Genomic DNA, 21,945 nt, shown 5'->3' with positions numbered 1-21,945 from the left:
AGTTCTTCATACTATGTGGGCCTCAATTAGAAAGCAACAGTAAATCCAGCCCCTGCCCCAAGGCTTGATCAGCTAACATCCCAACTTTCCATATTTATCAGATGTAAACCTGTTAAACTCAGATTTGTGATACGGAGGTATGTGAACATGCTTTAACTTCAGCAACCACTGAATATGGTTTTTAGAGAATAGTGCTTATGATGCTTCTTAATGATTTTTCCCTTAAAACATCCTAAGCAACCAATGGAGAGCATAGTACAGAGGATAACTACTGGGGAATATTACTTGGCCTAACAAGAACTGGTTGGTGAGGTTCTGTATTCTCACCAATGTTCAACAGTTGTATGAGAACACTGAACACCACCATTCAGAGCTTTGGGCTAGATGCCATCAGCACGCTGATATTTCAATATCGAGGTGACTGGGTGTCAATCCTAAACCAGTGTTTGGAGGCAGCACATGAGAGTCAAATCCAGACAAAAGGGAGGTTACACTGTTGAGGAATTCTCAGATGGAAGAGGAGATTCAAGTTACCTGTGGGGGAATGGAGCAAAGATATCTCCAATTGGTGAGGTTAGGAGGCCAAGAGAGGTTTTTGAAGAACCCTGTGCTATGGCACTCGGCTCCATTGTTCCAGGGCAACCACAAAAATCCAACCAGGCATGCATATGCCCTGGGTGTATCTTAAATAGTCCTCTGGATCCTAGCCTCTGACATGGAGTGTGTTAAGCTGATGCTGCTATGAATATATCTGAACTCCTGTTAAAACATCAACTGTTTCAAAGCTGTACTTCTCTAGCCACAAATTCCCAGGGGAACCCTCTGATCACGTTATGCAAAAACTGGTACATATTTCCATTTTTCCTTCAGCAGACTACCTAAACTGAATTTTTTGAAAAACAGCAAGATGCATTTGCATTCTGTCTACGGAAGAACTGCAAATTGCAAAGCTAAGTTCCCTTAAAATGAAAAGGGTTAGATCATGCACACTTCTTGTTTTCTGGGCTTTTAGCAAGCTTGGAGTGGTTCCTTCAGAGAAACAGCAGAGATAATTATTTGGTCTCATGAAAACAGGTGAGGAAAAAAGAAACTCAGCATGGGGAGACAGCGGTTCTGGACTAATGTACCAAAAATGTCTCAATTGGTCAATTTTCCAGACTTTCAATGCAGTGAACTCAAGTTGCAAGCACAGGAACAGACAGAAGAAGACATTCTACATGGTTAAGTCTAAATTCTGGTGTGGTTCCATGGTTTTTAGCCCAATTTCTTCTTTTTTGAGCAAGCCTACTTTTCCACAAAAGAGCAGCTTCAGATCTACCACAATTGTGTGTAGCTTGCATAGGCACATATATTAATTAATGCCAAATGCTTTTTAATAGCCAGCTTTGGACCAACTCACAAAACCAATCCAACAGTCACCGAATGTGGGGAAGCAAATTATCAATTTAGCCTACAATCCTATGCAGACTTTCCTGGAATCACAATGAACAGAATGAGACTTAAACACAGGCTTGCTTTGTAAATGGCTTAACTTACACATTAAGAGGTACAAGAATTCTTTGTTGGGGGGGGGGTGTTCAGGAGAACCCCCAACTTGCTAAAGTCCCCAGACAGAAGAATAGGGTCTACAACAGGGGCTGCAAAAAGCAACAGAAAGCCAAATTCGGAAGGGAGCATCTACCAGCTTCCCCATACAGCTGGTTCCCATGAGTCTTCCTGTAAGCAACAGCAAACTCAGGAACAATGTAGGGTATGGTGTGGCTAGAAAATAGCACATAGACATCAGAGGAAGGAGATCTGTGACTCTCTCAAGTCTCTCAACCAGGAACCACAGGAGGAGAGAAGGCAAACTTCCCCACTAAGGGAACTGCGAACTATTGGCAGATTGATCAGGACCACCCCATTAGGTAAAAGCACAATGTGGAGGTGAGCAAACAAACCCTCTCTGGACCCTGCTCCCAGAGTCCAGTTGAGAACCACACCTATCTGCTCCAGGTGCTTGTACTCAGACCTTTGTCTCAAAGGAAGATAGGGAACTGCTTAACCTTGGGCTTGATAGCACTATTCCTCCTTGAAATACACCACAGAAAGGAAGTCTATAAACCTTTCGGTGGACTGGCACTTTGATATCAAGGAGGTATCCAGAACCATGCTAAAATATTTGAAGGCAGCAGGCGAGCACCTCTCAATCTCTAGTCTGACAGCTGGAGTGGCTGGAAGTGATCAAACCTGTACAGATCAAACCCTGTGCTCAGAGATACACTTAGTGCAGAAGAATCCAGTGCTCTTGATTTGATAGACAGAACAGATGTGGGAACCAAGACCTCGTGAGCTACTGGTTGCTAGAAAATGAACTCTGACTGAACCTCTAATCCAGCCATTTTCAACCTCTGTGCCGCAGTACACTGGTGTGCAGCAAATGGTCCCCAGGTGTGCAATGGGAATTTGGAAGAGGGTCATTTATCAATAGGATCATTGGGGGATGTGAGCCCCTATTGACAGTACAGTGTACCTTGTCAACTGTCAAAAAGCTGATGGTGTGCCTTGACCATTTTAGTGCCTTGCCAGTGTGCCACAAGATGAAAAAGGTTGAAAAATCACTGCTCTAATCTAAGGACAAGAGGAATTGATGCAGCCAGGAAAGGCATAAGATTTGCCCATATGGGTTCCTCCCAGCCAGCTGATGCATACCTTAGCCTTTGTTGGTTCTGACCAACACAAGTCTGCCATGGATTGGACTCCTTAAGCCACCTCTGCCCAGCACTGCATATACACAACAGGGACCGAATGTGTATACCTGTGGGTTGGGCAAAAATGGGTTAATTCCAGCTGTGCCAGGCATATAGCACCAAACCCAGGCCAAATGCAGTACCGTGCTTCCTCCCTGGACCAACTGCCTTGCATCATGGTTCCATCCATGTGCCCTCCTCTTCCAGTGACTGTGTAGGACTGATCACACTTTATTTCCTAGTTTACTACAGGCCCCAACAAGTGTAGGTACATAAGGGTATCTGACCATCCCGTAGGGACTATGCTTTGGACCGCAATTTGATAAGGGATTCCATTCAGATAAGGGTAAAGAAAACACCTCCTAAAGAAAACTGGCCACTAACACCCCCAGTGGACACCCTCGGAGCAGGTGTCAGCCCAAAAGCTGTAGCCTTTGCTGACCACCCCGAGCACCCATGCATCAGCAGTGACGGAAACCTAATGCTGCGCAAGGAGGAAGAGATGACCACATATAGGAACCGTGCTTCCAGAGAACCTGGCATCAGGCATTCCACTAGTCTTTACTGAACCCAGAAGCTGTTTGAAAGGAGGCTTCCCTAGACCGCTTTTTGTTTGTTTTGCTTGTTCCTCATCAACTAAGAACTTAGCCCTAAGTGGGAAACTGTCTCCCTCTTCCTCTCATCCTTTTCTTGCTTCCTGGGTGTGCGACATCAGTGCTGTTCCCTACTGTTCCCTGGCTCCATAATGGACAAAGCGGAACAAACCCAATCTCTACACCCCAAAATACACACATTGTGTTGTCTACAGTGTAAATGCATTGTAGACCTATAAAGGAACACCAAAAAAATGATATATTGGAGCTCTAATCTCAGCTAATGAGGTGAACAAAACAAATCAGAACTAAGAGTATTTTTGAAGTTTGTTCTGAGGCTCCAGGACAAAAGAACTAACATGCTTGAACTTTAATGAGAAGTGACACCCTATTTGTTTCTTACCAGACAAAATGAGAACATATTCCCAAAGACTCTTAACAACAGTGTGAATCACTAAGAAAGTAATAATTATTGGTTGTAACAAGAAAACCTACATTGTAAGGTAACAGTTCATCTGTTTGTAAGATTAGCTGTGTCTTTGTTCATAGGGTGACACAGTACGCAACAGAGACATTAGCAATGAATTCTATTAATGTACATCTCACTGGAAGCTAACTTAGATTTACTTTACACAGTTAAGTGACTTCATGTCACTAGAAAAAAAAGGATTCCCCCTAAAGCAAACACATCTAGTAGTGCATAAGATACTGCTCCAATTTTACCAATACACAGCAAAAATAAAAACCCCAAAGCCCTCCTGATTAGATTTTTCTCCCTAAGGCAACCTTTTTTAAAAATGCGATCTTTTAATGATTGCTTAATTTTCATAGAACTAGAATATAAATCCTTTACCTACTGCTTTGCTGCTGCCTTAGTAAAATGTCTTATTTTCAAGGGGGGACAAAAAACTAATTACATGGTTCAGTAACTTGCCCGTGGTAACACATTGATTTTATTTACTTTCAAAAGTTGGACCTCAGCTTGGTCTCAACACCAACTAATTCCAACCACATTTAATAGTTCTTGCAATTACTTTCAAGTACTTAGACGACAAGGTTTAAGCTAAAATACTGCAGACATTTTCCCTCATAATATGTGATTATTTGTTGCCGAGTTCGACAAGGGTTGGGGGTGTGTTTTTGTTTTGTTTTTCTCTTCTTTGGAGTATGTAATTACCTACTACACTACACTGAATCTCATTTCAGAACTGTAAGTATCGTTTAGGTTATTGCCAAAACAATGAGCGCTTCCGTATACTGTAAATAAATACAGCCCAAAGAGCCCCTGCATGAGAAGACAGCAAATTTGGCTGCCCCCAAGATATTACATGATGATGTAATCTCCTGATCTTCTAGACATTTTTGGAGGGGGGGAGCACAAGAGGCTGCAGAGGAAAAGGCAGGTTAAGTCATAAGAACAACCCTGCTGGATCAGGCCATAGGCCCCATCTAATCCAGCTTCCTGTATCTCACAGCGGCCCACCAAATGCCCCAGGGAGCACACAAGACAACAAGAGATCTGCATCCTGATGCCCTCCCCAGCATCTGGCATTCTGACATAGCCCATTTCTAAAATAAATTCCCACTGCACAAGAAAACTCCACTGGGATTTCTTTGGACTCCCCGATTTCCCATGGAGTCTTTGAAGTGTGCTCACAAAAGTTAGAGTGCACATGTACACACACCCCTTGCAGAGCATTAAAGGTGGTCAAAAACGCAACAACAACAGCCTGAGGTTTTTCTCAAGAATGCCATGCCAATTTCCTAATCTCCTACAATGAAAGAAGAGTTCACTGGGATACATCACACCTTAGTTGAACTGAGCTACAAGTGCAAAGATAAGAGACTGGCAGCCCAATCCTAGGTGTGTCTACTCAGAAGTAAGTCCCACTGAGTTCAATGAGGTTGACTCCCAGGAAAGCATGCATAGGATTGCAGCCATAGTTCCATATCAGAAGCTTTCCCTTGAAAGTCCCATAAATATTAGTGTGAAAAAGAAATCATTTCTAAAAGTTTTTTTATTTTAAACTTTTTAGTAACTAGGTTATTTTTAGGGACTTAATATATCTACATAAATGCAATCAACATACACATTGAAGTCTGCACTTATAAACCTTTTAAAACTTACAGGTAGCACTTTTAAAAACTGACATATTAACCATGCTTGAGCTCAGGTTACATAATTTTGCCCCCAGTTTTCTCTTTTACATAGAAAAGCAGGCTTTAGTTCAGTGTTTTGATCGACGATAATGGATTTTTCTATCAAAACACCAAGCTAAAAACCTGCCTTTCTATGCAGAAGAGCAAACTAGAGGTAAAAATATGTAACCTGAGCTCAAACGCTGTAAAAATGATACAGTAAGTCATTTATCATTCTGCAGATTGTGAGTGTGTAGATAGCACACTGGACATCCACTTTCCATGCTACAAAAAAAAAAAAAAAAACACCTGTGGAACCCAGTAAATTCCTAAGTTTTGGAAAACTAGGGGCATTCACACTTAAGTGCAGGCAGCCAAATCCTAACCTATGCTGGAACAGACAGTCTGGTGGTGTGAAAAAAAACAAGGGGGTAAGAAGTCGAATTAAAACGCCACAGGACAGGCTATGCCCTACAGCTGAGGTATTCAACCTGTGTGTCCTGCCTCCCTAGGGAGGCGTGGCTAGCCAACAGGGGCATTGTGAGGCATCTGGGGAGAGAGGTAGCCACAGCTACTCTGCTTTGCTCTGCTCAGCTCAGCTGCAGGTGCTGCCTCCTGATTTGCTGCTTTTCCAAGGCTGAGAAAGAGGTGGGTGGGGCAGTGTGAAACATGGTGGGGGGAGGTGGGAGAGAAGGCTGGCTGGGTAGCTGCGGAGGTGCCGCATCTCATCATGGAGCTCTCTCCATGTGCAACCTCGCCCCAAGGACTACATTTCCCAGTGTGCCCCTCATCCTGGACATCCTGTGATTGGTCAAGGCTGGAGGAGAGGAGAAGAGTGTGGAGGTGCTGCATCTCATCAGCACAGGGCGCACTCCTGGCAGGCTTCAAACTGGGAGGGTAGAGTAAGTTTTGCTCCCAGGGACATCCTAAGTCATCTGGGAGAGAGAGGTGGGCACAGCTGCTCAGCTTTTCTGTGGCTGTGAGCGAGGTGGGTAGGGCAGCGTGGGGTGGGTGTGTGAAACATGGTGGGGGGAGGTGGGAGCAAAGGCTGGCTGGGTAGCAGCGGAGGTGCTGCACCTCATCAGCACAGGGCTCGCTCCTGGCAGGCTTCAAACTGGGAGGGAAGAGCAGCTCAGCGAAGGAAGGAGCCCGTCTGCTCTTAGTGGGGGGGGGTCCAACTGCCCCAGCCTGTATTCCTCCGTCTTGCCTGGGGGGAATGGGATGGCATCTGCTGGGGTGTGTGTGTGTGAGCAGCCCCCATCTGCTTTGGGGTGAGTTGTAATCTTGCTCTATGTGGCTGCAATCCTTTCCACGCTTTCCTGGGAGTAAGCCCCAATGACTCAAATGGAACTTACTTCTGAGCAGACCTACATAGGCTTGGGGTCTGTGTCAGCTTAACGAAGGATCCTCACCTTTCTCTTTTTCCTCCCCCTTCAAAAAAGAAAAAAAGCCACTCTTGATGTCTTTGTCACCAAAAATTGATTAAAAATAAAAATCCCCATTCCTTGTCAGCCATCCCCTTTTTCCTCCTGCCTCCTTGGGGGGGGGGGGGGTACTCTGTTGACTGCTATTGTAAGACAAAAGGCACAATCCTAGCTAGGTCTACTCAGAAGTAAGTCCTATTGTGTTCAATGGGACTTACTCCCAGGAAAGTGAGGTTAGGATTGCAGTGCTGAGTGCTGGCAGCCTCAGAGTTGTGGCAGCTGTTTTTTGTTTGTTTGTTTGTTTCTAGGGTATAATTATAACACCTTCATCCCCATTTGGGGGGTAACTGAGGTGAGGTGTTGTAATGGGGAGCTGGGGCCAATGGCCACAAGGATCAGGGGAGGCATGAGCCGGAAAAGTTCAAGAACCACTGCCCTACAGGAACTTGCTGCCTGGGCTAAGATAGAAGTTTTCCAACACAAGACTATGGCACAGATAGAAACTATACCCTGCTATGCTTTGAGGGCTTAAGTTTTGTAAGTGTCAGGTTCAGCATAGCCTAGGAGCTTTAGGTTTGTTATGTTAATTGAGCTGTCTGTATTAGGTCTCTTCCTAAAAGAGATGCAACTGTAACCATTTTGTGTTTCAATAAAACCAATTAAGCCATCCAGTTTGTTTACTGTGTATATTGGAGAGGGAACTGGGTCCATGCTAAACCCTGCCTGAAGTTTTGTATGCTACCTTGTTGAGTCCTGTTAATTAGGGCTGTTAGCAGCCTGTTAAACTATTGTTTGACCAAGAGGCTGGCAGTTCCCCAGGAGCTGTTCACCACTGGTCCTTACCTCTCTGGGTGGTGACTGTAAGAGGACCTTTAAGGGCTAATCTACTCTGTTAGAAGGTGTGCCTTCAGTTAAAGGGACTAAAATGTGCTCTGTTTTGTACTCACACTTGTCTACATTTTTGGAAGAAGGAATAGCTTGGGCACTCTGTATAGTTTAGCTAAGTGTCTCAGCTACTCCGAAAAACATGCACCCCTGTGGTCTGTTTTCACCTGTCCTCCAAAGCCTGGTCAATCTCCATGTCCCTGCTGAAAGGGACAAAGCATGTAGGATGGCTTCCAAAGATTTCCAAAAATGCCAAACAAAGACACACCTCTCAGGTTCCTCTTTATACCCTTAGACCAGGGGTGCCCAAACCCCGGCCCTGGGACCATTTGCGGCCCTCAAGGACTCCCAATGCGGCCCTCAGGGACTCCCCAGTCTCCAATGAGCCCCTGGCCCTCTGGAGACTTGCTGGAGCCCTCACCGGCCCAACGCATGTGCTCTCAGTGTGAGGGCGACTGTTTGACCTCTCGCGTGAGCTATGGGATGAGGGCTTCCTCCACCGTTTGCTGTTTCACATCTGTGACACAGTAGCGGCAGCAAAGGAAAGGCCAGCCTTGCTTTGTGCAAGGCCTTTTATAGGCATTGAGCTATTGCAAGACCTTCATTTATTTATATGTTCATCTTTAATATATTCATTTATGTAAACTTATGTAAATTTATTCAAATTTTAAATGTAAATTAATTATTTTTCCCCCGGCCCCTGACACAGTGTCAGAGAGATGATGTGGCCCTCTTGCCAAAAACTTTGGACACCTCTGCCTTAGATCAACAAATACCCAATCAAGAGATAGGCAGACATCGCCAGATGGGGTGATGCAATGCCCGGGATCACTACAAGTCACTCTGTAGCTCTTTAAGTGGTACCTTCACAGTTGCAGGTTCACCAATTGGGAAACTGGCACAGTTAAAGTTCTGATAATTGTGATGTCCTTGGTACCTCGTTTCACAGCTACTCCCTCAGCATTCCCTTGGCCAGAAGAAACACCGAAAAGAGCAAAATCCTTTCTGTTTTTACAAGCCAAGATGATTTTCCACCAGCTCAGACTTAGCATTACTGTTCTCTCCAAGATGAATGCAGCTCACAAAATGGAGTCAGACCTTGGCCTAGTTCTGCTCGCTCTTTACAGGTAGACCCATGCTGTATCTTGCACAGGGTTAGGGGCTGGCTGCGGCTCAGCCCAGGGCAAGTTAATAGTTTTGCTATGAATGCCAGGTAATGCCGCAGCAACCCCAGTGGGGCTACTTGGATCTGCAACACCTGAAGAGGTGGCACAGATCTGAGCAACCTGGCACCGCACTGGGTCACTTGGCAGTGGGATTAGAATCAGGACCAAGTGCCAGATCCTTCCCCCACCCCCAACTCGGTCCTGGGTCACCCACTGTCCTGCCCACCTCCCCCCCCCCATTCTAGAACAACTGTTTCAGCCTCCCCAGACGCCCACTCTGGCCTGACTTGCCCAGCGCAAACTGACCAGTCCCAGGGCTTGCTACATCAGAGGGAGGCTGGCGCACATCCTTGCACCAGCCTCCCCAACTCACAAGGAGGAGCAAATGTGCCTTATAGCACATTTGTGACACTCCCAGGCCGGCACAAGGGACTTGTGCTTGCCAAAGGAGCACTCAGGATGGTGTTCTTCATGTCCTTACATGTGAAAGGAAAAGTTTCTGTTCAGCACACTCTCTATACTTATCCTAAACAGACATGGATTGTGCTCCTGTCTACTGGGCAGAGAGGCACCTCTTGAAGTGATGCTTCCCTTGTATTTAGGAGGAGAGATCCACTGCCCCCATTTACTCCTGCAGAGCATCTTTTCAAGTGTCTGTTTGCTGGTTCATCTTCTGCATCTCTTTGAGCCTTTAGCAGATGGGAAACCCAATTATTTATTGTGCTATATAAACCACTTTGTTGAAATGTGTCATAAATACTCTTCACACTAGTGCATATTTTGTTTGCTTTCTTGCCATAATAGTGCAAAATAGCAGATGAGCTGCATGACCCAGTGGCTTTGCAGTAGAGCTTTTCTTGCACGGAGAGCAAAACTATGAACAGGTAAGCTTTAGGGACAGGTCACAGCTCAGTGGAAGAGCACAAGCTTTGCTACCTGAGGGTCACAGCTTACATCCCTGACATCTCCAGGAGAAAAGGATTGCAGGTAGCATGGCTGCAAGAGGCCTACCCAGGCACTCCTAGGTTCCCCCCCCCCAGTGCACTCCTGAGTGCCCCTCCCAGCACTCAGAAATGACAAAAGAGCTGGATGAATGACTTTTCTGACAGAATAAAGGCAGCTTCCTGTTTTTAATTGTCATAACTTGTATGTGCAAGAGAAAGAAATTAATCTATCCTAATTGACATGAATACATACTGCAGTAGAGCACTATAAAGCAGGCCAAAATTGACTAGCTGACTCCATCTCTCCCTCTCCCCCCCCAAAAAAGCATCAACACGTTGTTCAAATTCAACAAAACTCACACACACACCCCTAACCCCCCTTCTCCATGGGGAAGTTTTTATACATTCATGCCTCTTCATAAACTGCAATAAGCCCAAAAACATTTTTTAAAATCCTTTGTGAACTCCCTGTTCTCATTTCCTGAGGAAGGAAGAAAGTTAAATATACATGTATGGAATGTGCAGGAACTGGGCTGCAGATGGCAAAGAAATAAGATGTCCAGGAAATGCCCAGCAACCTACACAGAGGCTGCAACTCTGGCCAAGTAACAGCTTATTCTGCTCCCAAGATGACAACCAGATGTTGGAGTAGCATTATAATGGCCTCCGCTTCAGAATATAATTAAGTGCAAAAGCTTTAACTTTGGGCTTCATGATCAACATTTTACCATCCTAACGAACTGAAATGGTCAGGGCACAGGAGCCCTGAAAAACATGCCTCTCTCCAGAGAGAAGCCTTCTGAGCATGTGCAAAGTCAGTGAGTAAGTACAGTCCACTCACTATGTCTAGAATTAGAAGACAAGCCTTCCAAATCAGAGACTGCAACGAGGGTTTGAATCCCACCTTGCATTAAAAAGTTGCAAATAAATTCTTGGTGTGGTAAACACTCAGGGATCAAAAAGCACATTGTTACTTGTAGGATGTAGCTTTAAGTGCTTGCAGGGCAGATACCAGTTACAGCCCTTTAAACTTGGAAGAGGTGAAAAACCACAGAGAGCCCTGACCTGCTTTCTACATCAAGTGAGAATAGCTGTGCACATGCTCTCCCTCTGTTTTAAAGGCCCACCAAATGCAAACAACTACAGGGTTTTCTGGGCTGTCTCTGCCACTCCCACCTGACACAATTCTGACATATGCAAACACCCACAATATTAATTCCTTGACTCCTGAACAGGAAGCCTAGCTCTGGTTTGGCACGATGTCCGAACCGACAAGCCTCTGGAGACTGTTAAACCACACAAACAGCAGTGCTGAGCAGATGGAAAGTGAAAGCAGGCAAGGAGCTCTCTGTGGCAACTCACCTGTAGGTCTGGACAGTTTGCTCTCTGAGATTCAGTCAACACTAGCCAAGGTTCGGTGGGATGTCTGAACTGAACCTGGGGCATGATTCAATGCGAAAGCCAACCACAGTGGGGCAATCTGTGTCCACAAATCAGGTTCAAACACTCCCCTGCCCTTCACATGCTCCAATTCTGACCTCCCGGCTAGAAGCAAACTTTCAAACCAGAACTTGTAACCACCCTCAAGAACCCTACTTGTCGCTTTTGTCAGGGCTCTTGCTCCCAACCCTCTTCCTCTTATGCTGTCATGTCAAGTTAAATCACCACTGAAGAGCAGACCACAAGGGGGGTTGAAGGCCTGTCCCAGCTTGTCCATTAAGAGCGCCCTTCTCAAGCAGACCTCAGCTAACATCAAGGCAAAGGAAGGGGTGTACTCATGTCTAGGGTTGACCCAGTGAACTTGTCCTGAGGTCAGTGTGTCCTACAAGGCTATCCTAGAGACCAAAGCAAAAGGCAATGAGGTGCACATCATGGTTGGAATCAAGTGTTTGCACAGACACCCTACTCCTTAATGGCACAGCCCAAGAAATAGACATCAGTGGAAAGAAACGTGGTCTGCAAAGAGGCCACCAAGTCCCTAAACAGGCTTAAACAGCTGCAATTCCAAATCCAACCAATCTGTGGCCACCCTGTAGGTTCCCCACCCCTTTCAACTTGATGATTCCAGACAGCAACGCTACTCATCTATTTCTGGAGGCTTCCTTTTGTTTTGATTTTATTTCCCCCTTTTTTCCCCCTTGCAGACGTGCTTAGCTGCACGGTTCTTGTTATCTTGCCTGAATCCCAACCAACAGACAGGTGCTATAATTATTTCTTTGAGATGGATTACAGCCTCACAGATGAAGTGCAGAAACACAAACACACACACACCTCGCACATGGTGACAAGTCCCACTCCTCAGATGTTGCATGTTTTTTTTCAATTTACAGCGAGGCTCCAAAAAACAGCAAAATTGCCACACACACTGTTACTTAAAGCATCACATAGAAACCAGGGACACCTTTTTACAGCAGCCAAGGATACGGTAAGCTGCCATTTCCTTCCAAGGAGATGATCGCAGCACACGCTTAAGCCCCAACCTGCACTTGAAATATTAAATAAACTACATTCATAAAGAGAAAACATATTATTAAAGCTTAGCTGGGTAAGTAGGAATGTCACCCAGGCTTCCACTCCGAACAGGTGCCTCATAAAAAATTCACAGCCCCCGAATCGCTTGATGCAGCACTTCTGAGCCGTCTCCTCAATTATACATGAACGCACTGCTACCTGCATAAAATAGGCCAAGAGGCACACAAAAGCCAGCCCTGTACTGAGATTTCTCCGGTCCCCTCGCCGAACAAACAATCTGGTCTTCTGGAAGACATGCTTTTTGTACAGACCCGCGCATGACAACGCCAGCATGCAGCCACGCTTGACTTCCACAACCGCAGCCCCCCGGCACAATGAAGCGATCGGCAATAGAGCACCGTGCTAACACCATGTCTGTTTCTAGGCCTGCTCAGTCACCACTGGTGACCTTGAATTTTGTGTGGCGCCTGGGGGACTTTCTTCTGTGGGCGGTGGAAGGTTCAGCATTGCTCAAAGCACTCCTGGTCTTCTCAGCAGCCAGTTCTTGCTGACGCTATTTTATTTTTTTAAAAAAAGTGCTAGGAAGTGACCGCATCACATACAGGTTCACTTCCTGGCACATTCTAAAGAAGACACACGCAGGAGCAGGCCACCAGGAATGCCAACTGTTTTGATACACTGGCTGTTTCACTGTCCACCAGCTCCATCAGTGAAGGCTTCCACACCAAAGCAGCGCTAGCTGCGTGTAATCCCACTTATGACTAGTTGGGACAGAACATAGGCAGGAATGCAAATTCAGGTATTTTCACTGTGTTCTTAAGTTCATACAGCACCATGGTTTTACAACAGAAGAGAACAGATCACTGCCCTAAGGAGTTCACAAACAAAAATCAGAAACAAGGACATGGCAGAGGATGGGGAAGGGAGAGGGACCAAGGTAAACGAAGATGAGCATGCCATTATTTCAGGTACACATACATAGGTTTTGCTGCAAGAAGGTAAAAGGGCTGTGGATAGTGCCAAAGACTGGCATAAAGGGAGTGGCATAAAGGGAGAGAAGGTGGCATAAAGGGAGAGAAGAGGTTTCCTAGCTGCAATCTGGAAGGGCTTCCCCTAGGCATAAGGGACAGCAAGAGGTGGAAGTCAGAGACACTTAGGGCACAATCCTAACCAGGTCTACTCAGAAGTAAGTCCTATTTTGTTCAATGGGGCTTATTCTCAGGAAAGTGTGGTTAGGATTGCAGCCTTTGGCAATTGAAAATCGTGCAGCTGGAACAGCAAAGGTTAGAGGAAAACTAGAGCCGAAGGTGGGACAAGGCCACAAAAGGCTCAGAAGGTAAAGACCAGATGTTTGTACCAGATTTGGGAGCAGACAGGAAGCCAGTGTCAGGATCTAAAAAGGGGGCATGACGTGATCAGAGCAAGGAGAGAGGCAAACTGCAAGAGAATGCTGGATGGAGATGAGGGTGTGGAAGAGAGGGCAACGGAAGACCAGAGAGAAGGTTGCAGCAGGCAGCTTGAGAGGCTGGTTACATGTTCAGCTGCATATTCACAAGCTGTCAACAATCCGCAAATGGATCAAGGTGAGGAAGTGGCATCCTGGTTGCCTTAAGACACTGACTCTATTTTCTGACATATCCCACTCTGTACATAGTTCCCCCACCCCAAAAAAAAAAAAATCAAGGGGGAGCTAAAAGCCCCCCCCCCCCAAGGAGGGGGATTAGTTCAGCACTCCTACTCAAAGCCATAAAAACAAGCCAGTATTAGAACGCATGTGTTCACAGGTGGGTTAAATAGGGCACGGTGTCTCTATGCAAGAATGCTGTAGAGGCTCAGGAAACATGCCACCAGCAGCAACTGTAATATGGCCACACAACGCACAGTTATCCCCCACCAGCCTGTGGCGCAGCAATTAGAGGACCCCCCCCCCCCACAATTCCCAGCAGAGCACCCAGTCCAGCAAGCCCAGGCACAGAAGTTACCCAGGATCCAACCAATGGCAGCGTTCAGCTGGTTGACAGGCAGCCACAGTATCATCCACACAGAAAGCCTGACATGCCCCCTATCTTGGCAAGTCTCCAAACGGTTACTGCAGATGGTACGAAAGCAAAAATTAATCCTCAGAAGGAAGTATAGAAAATACTGTTTAACCTAACCAAGGGCAATTCATTTCTGATCAAAAATTGATTTCACACATCTTCTACGTAAACAAACCCTGACAACCACAAAGAATAGAAATTTAAACCGTACAATCAGATTTTAAGACAGAGGACGAGTAAAGCAGACAGAAGATACTCACTGTGCAGCTCACAATGTATCACATCGACTAAGTTCGGCTCGTCTCCCCACCAGAATATCCATAACTCCTTGCAGTCTGGTTTGACATCACGGCGCCAGACGCACAGCAGATTGGCCTGCAGACAGCGGATGAAGCTGAGAAGAATGGGATCATCCTGAGCAGGGGCTGAGATGATAGGACCACAGTCTCCATGGCCTTCAAAGTTATACCTTCGCCATTTGATGCCTGTGAGTTCTGCCTGCAGATAATAAAATTGAATCGGATTATTACAACTGGTTGGCTTTCAGGTCAAGTTTATATGCAGGTTTGTCTGAAGATCTCAGATCCCCAGGTTTGAAATCTCTAAGGGCAAAGAGGCACCTTTTAAAGTGGCAGCGCTTTTACATTTAACAAGGAGAGTTGCTACCCACCCTGACATACGAGTTGTTTTCTTTTCCCAGTGTTTTTTTTTTTTTTTTTTTTTTGCAAATGTCTCCCTAGTGTACCCTAAATACCCTGACATTAAAAAAAGAAAAAGACAGAAACTACCATTGCTCATCTTTGAATTGTCAGTACTTCCTCCAAAGGCAGGAGAGAGAGTATTGATATTTCTTGAACACACAGTCTGGGGTAACCTTGTGCAAAATGAATGGGTAGAAGCTTAAAGAAAAGCAAACACATTTCCAAGCAACAGAAGCCTCTTTTTAAAGTACATCACGCTTTGGAGGGAAGCGCCCAGTACGTAAGGCAATAAACCCCATAAAAGTCAAATTGTCAGGCAATTACAATTTAGGTTGCAAGGACGTATTTAACCCTGTTAGTGCCCAACGCAGAGTTTAGAAATGTCAGTGGCTCCTCTGACATTCAAGGCATTATTAACGAATGCAATGGAATCTAGAAGTAGAACCAACGGATACAAATAACAAGAGAGGAGATTTCGATTAGACATTAGGAAATTATTAGAGGGCAGTTCGGCAGTGGAACAGATTGCAGAGAGAGATGGTGGACTCCCTCACTGGAGAAATTCAAGCAGAAGCTCAACAAGCACCTGTTGGGGATGCTCTAAGATTTCCTGCCTAAGGTTGGACTAGATCAGGGGTGCTCGCACTTTTTTGGCTCGAGAGCTACTTTGAAACCCAGCAAGGCCCAGAGATCTACCAGAGATTTTTTACAATGTTCGCGCCATCATAACATATAACATTTATGTATACAATGTATGTTGGTGTACCTTGCATAACCGCATGAGCCAATATTGCACAACACAACATAATTAACTATAAACATTTTTTTTGAGTTTACTTTGATGACTTGCACTGAAGTGAATCAGCCAAGGATGCATAGTCCTGACAGTAGCTGCTGACAGCCAACCTCAAGCACACTTCCAAATGTTCATCAGTCATGGTGGAACAGTACTTGGACTTAATGATCTTCATGTAGGAAAAGGCTGACTCACATAAATAAGTGGAGCCCTTCCTGCCTCAGGTGCTCTTATATCCCTGAGGGCCCTATTGCCTTCAAGTGGCTGCAGCTGTGCAGCACACTCTGCTGGATGCCCAGGCCTTACCCTTAAAGGGGCCACTGCTGACACCACATCTACCTCCTCACCAGATCTTCCTCGATTCCAACACAAGTGGGGGGGGGGAGCAGATCTCTAAACAGACCAGTGCAAAAACAGGGGAAAGGTGTGGGGGAGGGAAGATCTCTATATAGACATCACAGCAAGACCAGTGCAAAACCCCTTGCACACAGAACCAACAGATGGAAGTTGGGGGGGGGGGGCTGATCTCCATACATACCAGTGCAAAAACTGGGGAAAGGTAAGTCAGCCCCAGTAGAGTCAACGGGGCTCACTCCCAGGGATGCGTGGACTGGAGAAAAGCCTGCCAGTGGCTCCTCTCCAGGTCTACTCCTGAGTCAGCCCCAGTAGAGTCAACGGGGCTCACTCCCCGGGATGCGTGGACGGGAGAGAAGCCTGCCAGCGGCTCCTCTCCAGGTCTACTCACCAGTCAGCCCCAGTAGAGTCAACGGGGCTCACTCCTAGGGATGCGTGGACAGGAGCTCTCTCCCAGGGATGCGTGGACGGGAGAGAAGCTTGCAATCGACTCATTTTGCCTCGCGCTTGACCGGTCAATTGCGATCGACGTATTGAGCACCCCTGGACTAGATGACCTATTACGACCCTTGCAACTCTATGATTCTATGAATCCGGGTTAAATGGAACCATGGACTGGCTCTGTGAGCAGTTTATATTACAGTACAAGTTGAGCCTCATTATTCCATGTGTTCCAAGCACTCATGTGGATGGCAAAAAACCACAGCACTATAGCAAATCAATTTAAAAAACAAAGTCCTTTTGCTCAGGTGATTTAAAAACAGCCTTGCTGACCTTTGTGATGTTAAGATGGAGTCATTAAGAGGACAATCCAACAATCAGCCTCTCTCAAAGTGCTTAGAAAGGCTTCACTCCGACCCATCCCTTCACCAATGCAAAATATCTTTCTTTCATGTACTCAGGGGGAAGGGATTGTCAGCCTGCTGCCCTCTCTCTCTCTCTCTCTCTCTCTCTCTCTCTCTCTCTCTCTCTCTCTCATTAAGGAGGCTATTGTTAAAGGACTGCTCAGTTTTTAAAACTGATTTTAAAGGGGTGCATTTTCCCCTTCTCCAGGGATCAGCACATTCCTTCTCATTTGCAGGAGCCATTCGTGTTCAGTCAAATCCGTGTATAAAAAATCCATGTATAAATAGGCTAGACTGTACTGCAAAACAGAAACAGAAATTTCTTGTCTTTTACAGAAGCTCTCTTCTCTCAAGCCATTTCTCATGTTAATGATGAGACACACCTTCACACTCCCTCTCATTCAGTTCATGTCCTATCCTGAAATGACCATTTTAAAACCTGCTTTGGCTTGAAAATGCTTCTGCATCAATCCCCCCAAAATACGCAGCAGCCACAACAAGCATGCACAAGATTAAACACACACACACACACTGCCAGTCTGTGTGGCAGAAATGTATCTGAAATCTTTACTTGTTAAAATCTTTTTATTTCCTACAACAAGCATTCATATCTCTTGTTTTGCTTATTTTGCCTATTGACAGAGAAAAATACAAGAAATATGAATGAAAGCTCAAAAAGCACTCACCCCAATTCATTATGTGAATTACCACAGATAATGGCCTATAAGTCGACCCCACAGATAAGTCGAGGGGAGGTTTTGAGTCAAAAATCATGGAATTTTCTATGACCCTCAGAGAAGTCGGGGGTTAAACTTAAGGGGGTGTCTAACTATTGTTTGGTCTGATTTTACCTGAGGCCAGATCCTGAAAAATAGCCTACCACTAATTGTTACTTAAGAACTGTAGTCTCTAATTTATTAAAAACATAGTAAATGATCATAAGTTACATTTTTATTCTTTTTAAATTCTGGTCTTCACCACCTTTTTGTAAACACTAAGTGCACTGTAAACAACATAGCAGTAAAACAGTGGTTCCCAACCTGGTAGTCATGTACTCCAGGGTCACTCAACAGAACCTTTAGGGGTACTTGAAAAAGAATGGAATAATGGCAGAAAAAGGCAGGTCATGCTCCAGAATGCCTTGCAAGGACCTGCAAGGCAGGAAGGGAGGTAGCTAGTTGGCTGTGAAAGCCCTACCAATAGCTAGTTTTTGGTCATCAATTCATGTATGAACCAGTGATTGAAAACCAGCTCAGTAAAAGAGCTGAAACATAATATGGAAAGTGATCAATCACCCAGAATTTCTCAGCACACTTCTGGTGCAAAACAGTGCAAAGGCAGAGTCTTCTGTTCTTCAAACAGATGAAAAGAGAAAATATGTGATGAATACATGAAGTCTGAGAGGAGATGAGGGCTTGTATTATTAATTACAAATATTTTGCTAATATGGAAAGTACAATTTATGGAAATAGGCTGCCAAGGGATATGCAAGTGAAAAAGGTTGGGAACCACTGCATGAGAACCATGAATCAAATCCACCTTTAAGGTGTCTGGTGTGTTAAGCCAGAAGCTCTACATACAGCATACAACCCATAACACATAACTGGGAGTGTGCAATTAAATTCACAGCAGAGTGATGCAGTTGCATACATTTGCAACCCTTTTTACTCAGAAGTAGACCCACTGCTTTCCATGGGTGTTATTCTTAAGTAATGCTGCATTGAATTGTAGCCTGGGAATTGTTGCTTCAAATGGAAAGCTGATCCCATCCTGGTGTTGAAAAAGAAAGACCTCTGCCAAATGCAAAGCCTTTGCAAAAGGGAATCAGGTTGCAGCAGCAAAAGGAAACGGAGGGGAATAAAAGGTTAACTTTGGCTGGAATGCCCCAGGAAAGTAACTATAGCAACTAACCAGCTGCCTGCCTAAGCTTAGGGAAGAAAGGAAACTGTTCAGAGTTAAAAGGTTCTGCCCTCTGATTGACCAGAGATAAGCCGAAGTGATAATTGGAGCTTGATTACTTGGCAACAATTTCACTTACTATAAGCATCTACAGTACTTCTGAGACCTGGTTAGGATTCTGCCCACAGGTGCCAAGCTCACGGATATCCAATAGGAGGATTCTTCCTGTGGCTGGCAACTGCAGCAGAATTACTTCTGCATCACAAGGTAGTGAAAAGATAGCAGTTCCTATAGCTTAGCTAGCACAGCCCTGACCTCCCACCTCAAGCAGACACATTCCAGGGAACAGCAGAAAAGCAGGTTCTAAAACATTACCCAATTCTAAACCACCACATTTTTAAAAATGAAGATGGCTATACATTTCTTTAAGGAGACGCTTCAGGTGTGTCCTGGTCTCAGCAAAACAGGTGTGGGGGACTTTTTGTGTGTCTTTCAAGGTACGGCCCAAATCCACACCAACTTTCTAGCACTGGCACAGCTGTGCCAATGGGACAGGTGCTGCATCCTGCAGCTGGGTGGCACTCACAGAGCCCCCCTCAAAGTAAGGGAATGTTTGTTCCCTTCCCTCGGAGATACGTTGCCCTTATGTTGGTGCTGGAAAGTGGGTTAGGGCTATGCCCATAGTTTTGCAATTGTGCTCCGTCCACTCAACTGCCCAAGACATCCATTTCTGAAAGGGAAGGAAGCAGCATTCAACATAGGGCCACTGCAAGACAAAGGTGTCTGGAAGCAGACAGTGGCATTGCTAGGTGACCCTGCAGCACGAAATATGCACCGGAGAAGGGGAAGCAAAAGTGTTGACACTTGCAACTGTGGACACAATGAGAAGGGGACTTGCCAGCTGGAGATTTCAATCATGCTGGGAAGCCAGTTGTACACACCCACTGCACCCATGGTTGCTACGAAGGAAAAAGAGCTCCCATTTATATCATATATTGCACCGCCAATACATTAAATCTTTATGTTGCAAGAGGTCTTCCACTAGCACAGGACTGACAGAACAGCACTCAATCATTCCCCCTTCCCTTCACTGTCCCTTAGATCCAAGCCACTGAAAAATATGCACACATTTGTATTGCATGAGCAGTTTGCAAAAGACTTTACACATCTTTCTTGCCTTTTTTTCTCTTAGCTGGAGACCCCAGGGATTGAATAGGGAAAACTTCTCTATGCAGAGCAGGTGCTTTTTCTAGTGAGTTACGGCCCCTCCCTATCTCTCTGCATTCAGGATAGTATGGTTCCGATGTCACAATGATTTCTGAATGAAACCAGAGTACAGCAGTGTAACAGATGCATCTCGTCACCTGCTAATATCACCTATGCAGGACAAAATTACAAAGCTCAGCCCTCCACTTTTGCAGTGAAACTGAAACCTAAGGCTCAGAAGCCAAGCTGCACTGCAAAAAAAATGCAATACACACACACTCTTCAAACAAGGAACTGGAGCTCCACACGTTAATACAGGTACCCTGGAAAAATTCTGAACTGATATTTTCAATACAGGTATGCATTGCTTAACCACATATACCACAGTGGTCAAAGCGCAACAAAGAGGCTCTTAATAAGGCAGACAGGTCTCCCACAACCTGCAGCAGAGTATCTGTTTACACAACAAAGAAGAAGCTCTTAATGCAATGAGGCAAGGGGTCTACAGTAGCCTGTGCAGCTGGTATTTCCAATACTGTAAATCAGGGGTGCCCAAACCCCGGCCCTGGGGTCACTTGCGGCCCTCAAGGACTCTCAATGCGGCCCTCAGGGAGCCCCCAGTCTCCAATGAGCCTCTAGCCCTCTGGAGATTTGTTGGAGCCCACACTGGCTCAACGCAACAGCTTTCAGCGTGAGGGTGACTGTTTGACCTCTTGCATGAGCTGTTCATCTTTAATATATTCATTTATGTAAACTTATGTAACTTTATTCAAATTTTAAATGTAAATTAATTCTTTTTTCCCCCGGGGCCTCGACACAGTGTCAGAGAGATGATGTGGCCCTCCTGCCAAAAACTTTGGACACCCCTGCTGTAAATCAATCAGGATCTCACTTAGAATGTCTAAGCTGCTACCCAATGAATGTCATCCTTTTTTATCCCAAGTTCAAAAAAGGAAATCAGTTAGGTGTCCCAGCATCATTTTTATATGAACAACAAATGCTTATGAGTGCAGAAAAAAAATTGCTAGGATAAGGAATAGGTAAGTGGCATTCAGCCCACCAAGTCACTCTCTCTCCTCCCCCCCCAGCTCAGAACCACCAGCCCAATGGCTAGTCACTAAAGCAGCAGCACAGACTTGCAGGAGATAAATGGGCCAGGAGACAAATCTGAGCAGAATAGCCTAGTTTGATCTACAGTTTTTTCTTAAATCGAATGACTGCAAGTAAATACATCTGCAGGAACCAATGACAACTGCCTATTTTACCTATTGTTGGAGGCAACAGCAATTCCAAGCAGTTAAAAAAAAGAACAGCCAAGATGAAAATGGTGTACAAAAAAATTGTTCTTGGGTATTAAGAGTCAGCCCACTGCTCTCAGTTTGTATTCCTTATGCATTTAAAACAGGGGTCTCCAAACCCCGGCCTGGGGGCCAGATAAGGCCCCCAGAGAGCCTCTATCCGGCCAGCGGTCAGCCTCTGAGAGCCTGTGGCCCAGTTGACCAAACAAAACCAGAGTTGTGCTTGTGGGGTGGGGGAATGGGGGTCCATTTAAGTGTATGCTTTATTTCTTGGGCTATGTTGGTGCTTGGAGAAATCATGAACATTTGAGCCCATTCATTCACTCATCTAAGTTTCAATGTATTTATTTAAATTTTATATTTATTTTTTTCCCCCAGCCCTCAACACTGTGCCAGGTATTTGATGCGGCCCTTTGGACAAAAAGTTTAGAGATCCCTGATTTAAAAGAAACATA

At 45.3% G+C, this 21,945-nt stretch overlaps 1 protein-coding gene across 1 annotated transcript in view; it reads right to left on the bottom strand.

The window, feature by feature from the left end:
- The window catches only part of LOC136634524 (mediator of RNA polymerase II transcription subunit 13-like), a 194,620-nt gene that overhangs the window by 154,444 nt on the left and 18,231 nt on the right, over positions 1-21,945 (bottom strand). The window contains exon 2 of the mRNA XM_066610068.1: positions 14,652-14,889. Coding sequence (XP_066466165.1) covers position 14,652 — 1 coding nt within the window. The 5' untranslated portion in view covers positions 14,653-14,889. The remainder of the gene's footprint in view (positions 1-14,651; positions 14,890-21,945) is intronic.

This window comes from Tiliqua scincoides, chromosome 14 (genome assembly GCF_035046505.1).
Source record: "Tiliqua scincoides isolate rTilSci1 chromosome 14, rTilSci1.hap2, whole genome shotgun sequence".
Classification (NCBI taxonomy): domain Eukaryota; kingdom Metazoa; phylum Chordata; class Lepidosauria; order Squamata; family Scincidae; genus Tiliqua; species Tiliqua scincoides.
Note: the sequence above shows the minus strand (reverse complement) of the source record. Positions and strands in the feature narration are given on the sequence as shown.